General features: G+C 37.9%; 1 protein-coding gene across 3 annotated transcripts in view; it reads left to right on the top strand.

Moving 5' to 3' along the window:
* POU2F1 (POU class 2 homeobox 1) overlaps nt 1–12,377 on the top strand; it is a 233,826-nt gene that overhangs the window by 144,254 nt on the left and 77,195 nt on the right. For all 3 annotated transcript variants that reach the window (XM_072648743.1, XM_072648741.1, XM_072648742.1), the window contains exon 3: nt 7,783–7,883. In XM_072648743.1, coding sequence (XP_072504844.1) covers nt 7,783–7,883 — 101 coding nt within the window. The remainder of the gene's footprint in view (nt 1–7,782; nt 7,884–12,377) is intronic.

Genomic DNA, 12,377 nt, shown 5'->3' with positions numbered 1-12,377 from the left:
GTCATTTACTGCTATCCCAAGAAGACTAATATTTTAACTGTTATTGGAAAGAAAGTTTCACTTTATTTTGTGTGTGTATTAATAACTCATGGTTGTATGGTTGCACAGCCTTTAATTCTAGAATATTAGAGCTGAAAGGGACCTTAATTTGTCTTTTATTTTACAGATAAGGAAACTGGAACCTAAAGAGGTTGTGACTTATTTGCATAAGGTCATAATTATAGTAGAGTTCAGCCTGAAATTCAAATCCAGGGCTCTTTTCACGTATAATGAATACATTGGTTACATCCCATAATTAGGTGCATCTTATACATTTACACTGGAAAATCTTACAAATTTGAACGTACTGTTGATGCTCCTTTTTCGAATAATAGATATTTGGAGGAGACACTCCACCCACCTGCTTTTTAATCCTCTACTTTGATGAGTTTTAGCTCCAGAATTTTTCAGAAAACCGCATATCTCAGGGGTCTGTGCTTTGGTCCTGTTTTGTTTAGCATTTTTGTCAGTCACTTGAATAAAGACGTAAATGGCAGACTTACCAGATTTGTAGATGAAACCAAACTGAGAGTGCTAGGTAACACAGTTGGATGATAGAATATATATAGGTCTCAAAAATCTAGCATGTTGGGCCAAAAAAGGGAAATTTAGTAAGGACAAATGTAAATTCTTACATGTGGGTTCCAAAAGATCAATTTTCCTAAGTCAGATCTCCTGAAAAATATCTGGGGTTTATAGCTCAATATACATCAGCCACAGGATTTGACAGACTAATACAATGTGAGACTGCATTAAGAAAGGCATCGTGTTCAGGAGTAGGTAAATGACAGAACCATATGCCCAACTCAGGCCTCACTTAAGATATCATGTTCAGTTTAAGATAGCACAGAAAGCTAGTAAGCATCATCCAGAAGAGGTACCAGAATGATACTGAAGAGCCATGAGATCATATCATATATCAGATCAGGACTATTTATAATGACTCACTTCTTTGATGCATTCTGAAGTACCATGGCTCTCCAGGAACTCTATTCAATCCAATTAAGCTAGTATTTGTACATCACTAAGCATAGTACCTGGCCCAAAGGAGGTCTCATTTCCTTCCTCTTCCCTTCCGTAGAATGAGCAATTAATGTAAGTAGGAATGTTTACTCTAGAAAAGAGCAGACTTTTGAGAGGGGATGGAGCAGAAAGGAAAAACATGATACCTGTCTTTTAAGTATCTTAAGGAGCTGTCATGTAATAGAACAATTAGAGTCATTTCTTGGCCACAAAGGACAGAGCTGGGAGCATTGGGGTAAATATAGAGTCATTAGAAGGGGAAATATTCTAATAACTCCAAAAGGGAATGGGGCCTATTCATATGAATACCACATGCCCATTTGCTGGTTATGTGGTCACCTTTGGTATCCACCCAGACATTCAGCCTGTGGTTCCAGGTTGTCTCATGCTCAGCAACCACACCCTAGTAAAACCATCTTGGCAGACATGCTAAACCAGGTTGAGGGTCTCAAACCCATCAGTGAGTTAGGGGCATGTCTATCCCAAGCACATGAAGACATCTCCTAGTGGAATTGGTAGATGAGAACATTTTATTCCAACAGCCACGAAGATAGCAGAAGTAGGTACTGTGGAGCACTTAGCTTGGTCAGACACCAAGGAGCATTGCATGCTGGGCCATCACCAGTCATCTTGACTTTTGCCCTGCTACTGGACTTCAGTGACTCTGGAAGAGAGAGTGAGGCTGACACCTTTGTGCAACTCTTTCTCACTTAGATCCAGCTGACAAACTAGTCAAGACATTACCCATCACCACCCATTTTATCCCACCATCATGATGTCATTGGTCCTCTTCGAAAACAGAGGATAAACAGCAACGTGACAGAAAATTTTCTTGTTCAGATAGAAATCAAAGCAGATGGCCTCAAAGGACTGATCCAACATTCAGTTTCTGTTCTTCTAACCTCATAGGAAGTATATTAATTGATGTTTCCAAGACAACCTGTGGCGGAAGCTTACTGGCAGGAGATATCACCTTCCATTATTAAGAGACTTTTCATCAACATCAAGTCATTGCATAAATGGCAAATCCTGGAACAGCACAGGGGAAACAGGCAGAATGGTCTTTGGGCTAGTGAGCTGTATAGCAACATCTACTTCAGGGCTCCAGAATGTATGTAGAGCTGCTTGTTTTCTTGGTGGAAAGCTATCAGGATTTTCTTTAAGCTAGATTTGAAATTTTTGCAAATAAGTTATGACCAATGAAAAATTATAATGATAGTAAATTCTTAATGTGCTTTTTTCAAATGTCCATTTAAAAATGTGGACAAACTAAATGTGAGGTAGGATAGAACCAAAAAAGGCCTACACTGCTTTTGACACTGTTTGATCTCTAATTTAATTTTAGAGCTGAAGTTTTAGGAACACTGCTTTGTCCTAGTTCTCCTCTTAGCTTTCCATTGCCGCTACCCTATCCCCTGATTTTAGGTTTCCTGATCCTCCTACTTTCGGGTCTTGTGATAGCAGACACACATCCATATCCTGCTAGACTCTCAAGCTGAGCACTCATATTTATGTCCCTACGTTCCCCCACACACCCAGCTCTTCCCCCTTGATACCAAGTCAGTTACCAAGTATTTTTGAAATCCACATTTTCTGTTCTATTCCTATGACTATAGACCAGATTTTAATTGAATGATACATCGATTACTAGGATAGCAAGTCCCCTGCCAAGTATCTTACACATGACAACAGTAATCACTCCCAAACAATGTTCCATTTACACCACCAGTTTTTAGCCTGTTGTGAAACCCAGTTACCTTTTATGGAAGATTTAACGCCCATAAAGTGATTTTTGTCTCTACATCCTTTTAATTAATTGCATTCTTATTCTGCTGTATCCCAAATTGCAATCTTCACAACAGCCAAAAGGGAACTTAGTTTTCTTAACTCGAGGCCCCACCAACTTTATATCTTTAAACCTTTTGATGGGCTACTCCCCTTCCCTAGAATGTTCTACAATCCTCTCTTCTTAATAAGTCCCTTCAGGTCTTTAAAATGTATTTATAATGACTCACTCCTTTGATGCATTCTGAAGTACCATGGCTCTCCAGGAACTCTATTCAATCCATAAGTACATACACAGTTGTAAATAATTATATATTTGTTTTCGTTAAATGTTTTAATCTTGTCTATCTTAGTCCTCCCTTAAAACTTGAAATAAAGATGCCACATTCATGCTTTAAAACCACCCACGGCATCTAAAATTATGCTCATACGGAGTAATGAGTTAGCACTGAACCTTATTGATATCTTTCATTCATCTCAGACAACTTAGAGCTCATTTCAAAACTTGACTGCACAAAAAGTCTTCTTTCTTCTCGTTTTCTTATTAACTCTTTACAGTCTGACATCTGCCCTCATCATTCAACAAAGTTGCTCTCTCCAAAGTGACCAGTGATCTTTTAACTGCCAGATTCAATGACTTTTTCTCAGTCTTCATCTTTCTCTACTTCCCTGTAGTCTTTGACACTGTTGACTACCTTTTTCTTATCTAGGTTTTTCTTATATTGTTTTCCCCTGGGTCTCTTTCTGCTTACATGATTACTTCTTCTTAGTCTTCTTTGCTAGATCTTCATCTAGATCATGCCCACTAAACATGGTCATCCCACAGCACTCTGTCTTGAGAACTTCTCTTTTCCCACTATATTATTTCACTTGGTGATCTCATTAGCTCCCATGGATTCAATTATCATCTCTGTGCTGAAGATTCTGAAATCTGCTGACCTCCAGTTTCACAACTGCCTACTGGACATTTTGAATTAGATTTCCTGTGGACATCTTAAACTCAACATGTCCAGCACTGAACTCATTTTCCTTCCACTCAAGACTTCTTCCCTTCCAAACTTCCCTATTACTGTCAAAACGACCATCATAGGCAACTGAATGGTGTAGTGGATAGAACACTGGACTTGGAGTCAGAAAGATTTGAATTCCGATGCAGCCTCAGACACTTATGACTGTGGGACTCTAGGCAAGTCACTTGACCCTGCTTGCCCCAGTTTCCTCATCTGTAAAATGGGGATAATAACACCAACCTTCCAAGGTTGTTGTAAGGATCAAATGAGATCATAATTATAAAGCACTTAGCACAGTGCCTGGCATATAGTAAGCACTATATAAGTCTTAGCTATCATCATCATCCTCTCAGTCTCCTTGCAGCCTAGGTGGCATCCTTAACTCCTCACTCTCTCTCCCTCCCCTGTATTCAGTCTGTTGCCAAGGACTGTCGATTTTAACTTCAGCATCTTTCACATGTGCACCGTTCTCCTGACCCTGCTACTACTCCAATATAGTCCCTTATCACTTCATGCTTGAACTTGTAGTAGCCTACTGGTTGGTCTCTCTGTCTCAAGTCTCTCCCCATTCTATTCTATCCTCCTGTCAATAAATGTTCCTAAAGCACAGGTCTGACTCAGTCAATTCCAGTGACTTCCGATAACCTCCAGGATCAGATATAAATTCTTTTACTTAGTGCTTGAAGTCCTTCATAACCTCTCCCTTTCCCCCTCCCCCCCAGCTTTCCAGTCTTCTTATACCTTATGCCATGTTTTTCCTCACATATATGCCATGCAATCCAGTGGCACTGACCTCCTTACTGTTCTTCTGAACAAGACGCTCCTCCTGAACAAGACATTGTCGTCCCCTATTACTGGAATACTCTGCCTCTTGGCTTTCCTGAATCCCGTCTAAAATCCCACCTTCTACAGGAAGCCTGTCTCCATCCTCCTTAATTCTAATGTCTTCCCTCTATTGATTATTTTCTGTTTGTCCTGCATATGGCTGATTTGTACATAGTTGTTTGCATGTTTTCTCCCTCATTAGACTGTGAGCTCTTTGAGAACTAGGGCTGTCTTGTCCATTTCTTTTTATCCCCAATGCATTGTTTCAGTGCCACATTAAAGGTGCTTGATAAATGTTTATTGACTGAAACAAATATTTATTAAGCACCTATCACATGTAAAACACTCTGCTAGGCTAAAAATATAAAGACAAAAATAAAACAGAATTGGTTGATGGACAACCCACACTGGTCTCTTGAGATAATTCCTCTTTTTCCTCAGAATGGCATTCATGAGAACTTCCTGTTTCTCCTTGACTGATTTCCCCTGAAGAATTTTACAAATAAAGATACACACACACACACACACACATACACACACACACACACACACGCACACACACACATACACGCCCCTTTAATTAAATACTTGTTATATGTCAGGCACTATGCTAGTTACTATTTATTAAATGCCTACTGTGTTCTACGCACTGTGCTAAGCACATTTTGCAAGTGTTATCTGATTTGATCCTCTTGACACCCCTGGGAAACGGACAGTATTATTATCTCCCTTTTACATTTGAGGATACTGAGGCAGACAGAAGTTAAGTGATTTGTTCAGGGTCACACAGCAAATAAGTATCTGAGGTCAAATTCCAACTCTGGAATTCCTGTCTTGGGGCCCAGTATTACCATGTACTGTACCACCCAGCTGTCTGTATTTGGGAGTAGGGGGATTATGGAGTAAAAGGTAAGAGGATTTCATGACCCAGAGAGCTCTCTGTTTTCTTAGTAAATTTTTATTTAGCCCACAAGCCTAAGAATAGTTTTTACAGTTGCCATACAAAGACAGATAGCAGTCTGGATTTGTGTGATTTGCCCACTTCTGCCATAAAGAGTTTTAGGAGAAAAGGTTTGGAAAATTTGCTGTGGGGAATGTGATAGAGTCAATCAAGGAAGAGTTTAATTAATTTCTTGGAAGTAAAAGGACCCTGTTGACATTAGGCAATATAAATTTATTGTTGATCTCTAATAGGTGGGGTTGTTATCTGACTTTCTCCAGCAGTACCCAGCAGAAGGAAAAAAGGGAGAGAAACATGCATTTATTAAAAACCTACTTTGTGCTATATGCCAGGCACTGTGCAAAGTACTTTATAAATAGCCTTGGGAGGAAGGCGCTATTGCTATGCCCTTTTACAATTGAAGAAACTGAACCTGGAAGAAGTTATGATTCTCCCAGAGTCACAAAGCTAGTAAATGTCCAAGGCAGGATTTTTAGCAAAGGTCTCCCTAATTGCAAGCCCAGGGCTCTATTTTCTGTCTCACCTGGAAGAACCTGAGTTGAAGCAGAGGAGGAGACTGGTGAAAATAACCCATGTTTGAGATTTGGCAGCAGTTTAGGGCCAAGGAGGTAAGGGATTGAAGAGAAGGATGGATAGGAATTGCAGAGTGGGTCAGCAGGGAAAGGTAGAGGAATTGGAGAGTATAGTGATGGTGAAGAACTAGTTTGGAAGAAGCTATCAGGAGAGAGGCAAAAGGAGAGATGCAAGGAGAGAAAGTGATGACCAGAAAGAGGAGTTTGGGATAATAGAGCATCATTATAGATAGTGAGATCTGGAGTATGATTATTTCTGTGAATGACTGAGCTAGAAGAAAGGTGTAGGTTGTTTAACATGTATATTGAAGTCTGCAAGTATGGGGTCAGGAGTTGCATTTGAGAGGAACAGTATGAACCCAATACTCAAGGGATCAAGGAAGAGAAAAAAAATGACCTGAAAGCTGATAGACATCTATGACTAAGGATATGCAGTAGCTAACATAGGTGAGTAAACCTCAGGAGAGGAGAATTTCTTGAGTGATCAACCCCTCTTTGGAATAAAATAAGGCATCCTTCAACTTCTTGGCTCTTTTATTGAGTTTTTTTGTTTTTTTGTTTTTTTTGTAATATGCAAAGCAAGCCCTAATTAAAGGGTGCACCTTGCTGTACTTTCAGAGTCACAAGGATTTTGGTAGTTTAAATTCTGCTTCTTCCTTTTTTAGCTAGAATATGGAGGGGAAAGAAACAGAAAAACATGGTATCCAGTGTAATGAGAAATCTATCATAAATAAGATCTCGGTAAAGGTGGGAGAGAAGTAGACTTCTTAAGAATGGGAGAGATTGATGGGGAAGCAAAAAGCACTCTCTTGTTTCAGTCCTTTTGGACTTTGAAGTTTGGTGTTTTGTTTGGTTTTTTCCTAATTCTAAGAACTTTGCTTTCATCCCTTCCTTGATTAAAACTGGGAGCTAAAGTACAGGTACAGAGTTGCAAGAATGTTGCATCCTAGTATGATGTTGCTGATTCACTGAAAAATTCATTTCTGTTATTCTGGGAAATACAATTCATAAGGACAATGCTTGAAAGAAAGACATGGTGCTGGTTAAGGGGCTCAGGGGATGTAGTGTCTTCTAGAGGAGTCTGACCTGTTAGTATCAGAAGATAAACAGTGATATCTAAGATGCAAGGGTATTTTTTAAAAATTTTTTTAAAAATTTATTTTCAGTGTGCCACAATCACTGCCATATAACCTAGATTTTTTTTTCCTCCCCCTCTTCCTTAGCCCCCATTTCCCCCCCTCCCTCCCTGAGACGGCATACAGTTTTATATAGGTTCTACACATACATTCCTATTAATACATTTTCACCATAGTTATGTTGCATAGAAGAATTAAAATGAGTGGGAGAAATTATATAACAAACCAAAGCATAATACAAAGGAAAATGACCTGCTACATTCTGCGATGGAATTCCATAGTTCTTTCTCTGGATGTGGAAGGCATTGTGCCTTAAAAGACCATTGAGAATTGTTTAAGTCCTTGCTAAGGGTATTTGTTAACAGTCAGTTGAGGATAGAGGAATTCCAGAAGAAAGAGGATTCGATGTAATTATCTTTCTTTCTTTCTAGCTACGCAGACAAATGGCCTAGACTTCCAGAAGCAGCCTGTTCCTGTTGGAGGGGCAATCTCTTCAGCTCAGGCTCAGGCCTTCCTTGGACACCTCCATCAGGTAAAACGTTCTGCTCAACTGGGCAAAGTCTGAGACAGAACTGACCGCAGCAGTGCTAGTATGTGGGAAAGACATTTCAGAAGGGTTTGGATTTTCCTGTTTTCAAAAGGATGATGTTGAGCATGTGTTACAGAATTCATGTGGCCACAGTGGTGGCTATGATTTAGTAGGTTTTCTAGGCCACAGCCCTCACAGATGCAGACAAAAAGATTCTCTTGCTTTGAATATGTATAATAACTAAATTACTTGTTTTGACAAGCATAAGGGCTAGTTGAGGTGATAGGCCAAAACTAGATAAATGAATCTGGAACTGCCCCAGCATGCTTCCTATTTCTACAAGAAAAGTAGCAATTTGCTCATAATATTATTCTATTAAACTGTTCTAAAACACCTTTGTTTAGAAAGTAACATAAACCACTCCTCCCTGCTGGGCTGGCTTAGATGATGAAGCATGATGTAGTGTGATGCCATGAGTAAGAAGGTCTGGGTTCCAGTCTGACATCTTAACTGATGCTTGTTGGACAAGTCCTTTATTCTGTTGTAGTTTATTTCTACTTTCATATGAGAACTCTTCTCCCCATGTTCCAGGATCAACGTGAGAATGAATATAAGGTATATACACTATACATCTTCATTGTGCTTGAGAATTTTACAAGTGGTATTATTAATTCTTGTTTGGGGTAAAATAAAGTATCCTTCAACTTCGTTGCTCTTATGTTGAGAATTTTTTTTCTGGGCTTGCAAAGCAAGCTTTCGTTAAAGGACACACTTTGTACTTCTAGAATCAAACATTTTTGTGGTTTAAATTATCCTTCTCCATTTTTTAACTGACATATTGAAGGGAAAGGAATAGAAAAAGTGTTAAATTTAATGAGAATTTTTCTATTATAATATCAGTATAAAGATGGGAGAGAAGTAGATTCTAAAATAGTGGGAGAGATTCATGGGGATATAGAAAACTTCCTTGTTTTCATTCTCTTGGGACTTTCAAGTTCACTGTTTTGTTTAACTTATAGCACTTTGCTTATATCTCTCTCTTGATTAAAACTGAGAGCTAATTTACTATTTATAGCAATGTTATGTCTTAGTATAATGATACTGGTTCCTTGTGTCCTGCGCAAAAAACTGAAGACATTTGCTAAATGCCGTTTTCACTACTGATGCTTCTTGAAGGGTGGAGGCTTCAGGAACAGTCAGGCTCATTGGTAAAGTGGTTGAAATGTTATCTGAGAATGGAATTTGATCTAGAACCTGGACCATTGATTAAAGTATCTAAATGACAAGGTTTTGGGTAGGGATGGTCAGCACCCACCAATAACTAGAAAGACTGTTTTTGCCTGGAGTTTTGCAAAACTAACCAAAAGAACTTTGAAATCAATAAAAGAGGAGGGGAGGAAGATAACTTATACATGTCCATTATATTATTTACTATAAATGCTAGCTATGTTGTAGGACAAAGTAACAATGAAAATACCCAGAGGTTCACAAGAGACAGAATCCAAGAAAGCTGCCAGTCATAGAACCTCTGACCTCAAATACTGGTGTTCAGTTGTGCAAATGATAGTAACAAGCAAGATGAACTAGAAGATCCTATTACATGAAGGGCGATGTTACCTCATAAGCATTACTGAAGCTCAGTGAAATGAGACCTAAAGAACAGGGAAAGGGAGATCAGCAAAGGGATATACAGCAGAGTATATTTAAAAGACATATTGTCATGCAGTTAAAATAGAAGATAACACAGTGAAAGGATACAGACCTGAATAGAAGTTTAATCAAGAATGGGTCAAAATACAAGTCATTGAAACAAATAATAACTGTGGAAAATAATGATCATGATTACACAATCTGCTAAAGCAGACCCTAGAGGAAAAATTTTATCTGAGACCACATAGCAGTATAATATAAAAATAGCATTAATGACCTGAATGATGTCATTTAAAAATAGAAAATCAACAAATAAATACATTTGAAATTACTACAAATGAGGACGTAAATAGAAGATAAATGGATAAATTGGGAAAGATTGTAGAATTGATAAAAATTGATAAAAAAAAAGTCATTTTTTTGGAAAGCCTAACAAAATAGATAAAACTTTAGCCAATATGATAAAAAAGAAGTAGGAAAATTAAATTGACTAAAAAAGTCAATGAATTGAAATCATGGCAGACAGAAGAAAAACAAAAAGATTTATAATCTACAAAGCCCAGTTGCATTCCTATAAAACTGAGAATTTCAAAAGGAATGGTGTCATGTAGGAAAAGATTAAGCTCAGAAATGAACACAAATTGAAAAGGAGGCTTTAATCCCTTTTCAGGAAATGAATTTAACTAACTGTAAAATAGCTACTAAAAGGGGCCTGGGTCTCAATGCATTTTGAGGTGAATGTGTTATCAATCATATGATATGAATTTTTAACAATAGTAAAAGTATTGAAGGATCAATATACAAGGTATCTGAATCTAGGGGTAATATTAAGGGTATGAAAAAATCTTGGACCTTATTAATAAGAAAATAATATGACCAAGGAAATATCATCAGCTACAGACAGACTCCTATGTGCCTGCCCTCCCATCTGTACAAAATCTTTATGAGTCATCTAAACATGAATTGATGGCATCCTGAATGAGAGCATTAGAGAAAATAAGCAGGCTTTCATAAGTGTCAAACCATGTACCACACCTCTATCATTTTAGAATAGTGTGAAAGATGAAGGGAATAAGAGAATATCAGATCTTGCTACTCCTATTGATTTTCGATTAGGAAAAAATATTTGATTTAGTAATAGTAGCTGACATAAGGTCTGCAAAGTACTTTACATATATTATCTCAGTTGGTGCTCACAACACTGAAATAGAGGCTGTTATTATCCCTATTTTATAGATGAGGTATTTGAGGCAGAGGGAGGTTAAGCAATATGCCCAAGGGTCACTTAGTTACAAGAGTTTGAAGCAGGATTTGAACTCATGCCTTCTTGACTCCCAAGTCCAAACACTTTATCTGCTGCTCAGGTTTGATTTAGCAAAGTGCCAACTTGATATCCCCCATTCATACTTTAAAATTTCTTGAAAGATAAAACATGAGGAAGTTTAACAACCTTCTTATCATGAACATCAAACAAGCCATTGGAACAAAGAAGATAAATGCTCCCAGAGGAGGGCTTTTGGAGGCTATTAGGTGATATGTGTAGTGGTTACTTGAAGGCCCAAATCATTTCAGAGCTCCCTAGAATCTATCTGTAAGCAATCAAGAGTTGGTCCTGACTCTCCACACAAGGAAAAACCAAGTGAATAAAGAATTGCCCAGATTATTACATTCATTTGGTTGAAAGCCTAGGAAGATTTTCCCCAACAGTATGTATATCTAGAACACATAGTGTAGATGAGCATTAAGTTAGGCCCAGACTAAGAGAAGGATCATAGATTAAGAGCTGGAAGTTCTAAACTGGACTTAGAGTGAATCTAGTTGAATCCCCTCAGAAAAACTGATTGTCTTTGGGAATTGCTTATCATCATTAATGACTGCAAGTTTCCCAAAGAAACCAAGACTGATTTTAATACCAGCATTTTACTGCCATTGCTGTATGGCAGTGAGATAAGAAATTCAACAGTCTCCAAATGCTGAGATTCTTTGAGATCCAGGCCTCAGGGAAACATCAGAGCGGGGAGGGAGAAAGAAAGTACTAGGGGAAAATAAGGAAAAATGACTGAAATTATCCAAGATCTCAAGAGGGAGAAAATTCAGAGACCTTGAGCATAAAACAGATAAACTAACAGGAAAGATATTAATACCAGAAGGAAATATGGCCTTCAGACTAAATAAAAGAATTCAAGTCTCTATTAATAAGTAGTGCAAGAAAAAAGGAAAATAAATCAACACCTGCTGAGGCAGAGGAATATGTAGATTCCCGAAGGGAACATGGAAACACAGCAGGATGTTCCTAAATGGTTTGAAAGAGAAATGAGAGCTGTATGAGAAGAATTTATGGCCTGCACAACAGAAATAATTGGCAGAATAAGAAAACCTTGAATTCACAGTGACAAGTTTCACCAAAGAAACAAAAGGGAAGATTTCTGGGAATGCAAATACACAGAAGTGAAGGACAATCTAGAAGAAGAGAAGTAAAAAACAATAAAATTAAAAGAAAGCCTAATCTCTATACAAGCAAAATGTATCTATCTTAAAAGCAATATACTCTGTGGAGACAACTTAAAAGATTACAAGTGTTCCAGGAGAACATGATAAGTCAAAAATTTGAAGACTGTGATACCAGAAATAATATTTTTAAACTGCACAGAACCTCCAAACAAGAAAAGCAAAGTGGCAATCAAAAAAAAAAAAAAAAGAAAGAAAGAAAATCCATAGATTGCCTCCAAGGAAGAAAAAACAAACCACTATGCTACAAACTCCAAGAAACATAGTGGTTGACGTTTACAGTTTCACTGACAGACAAATTTCTTCAAGTGACCAAGAGAAAAATTTTCAAATGTGAAA

This window comes from Notamacropus eugenii, chromosome 2 (genome assembly GCF_028372415.1).
Source record: "Notamacropus eugenii isolate mMacEug1 chromosome 2, mMacEug1.pri_v2, whole genome shotgun sequence".
NCBI lineage: Eukaryota > Metazoa > Chordata > Mammalia > Diprotodontia > Macropodidae > Notamacropus > Notamacropus eugenii.
The sequence above is the reverse complement of the archived record's forward strand: the minus strand, read 5'-3'. Positions and strand labels throughout refer to the sequence as shown.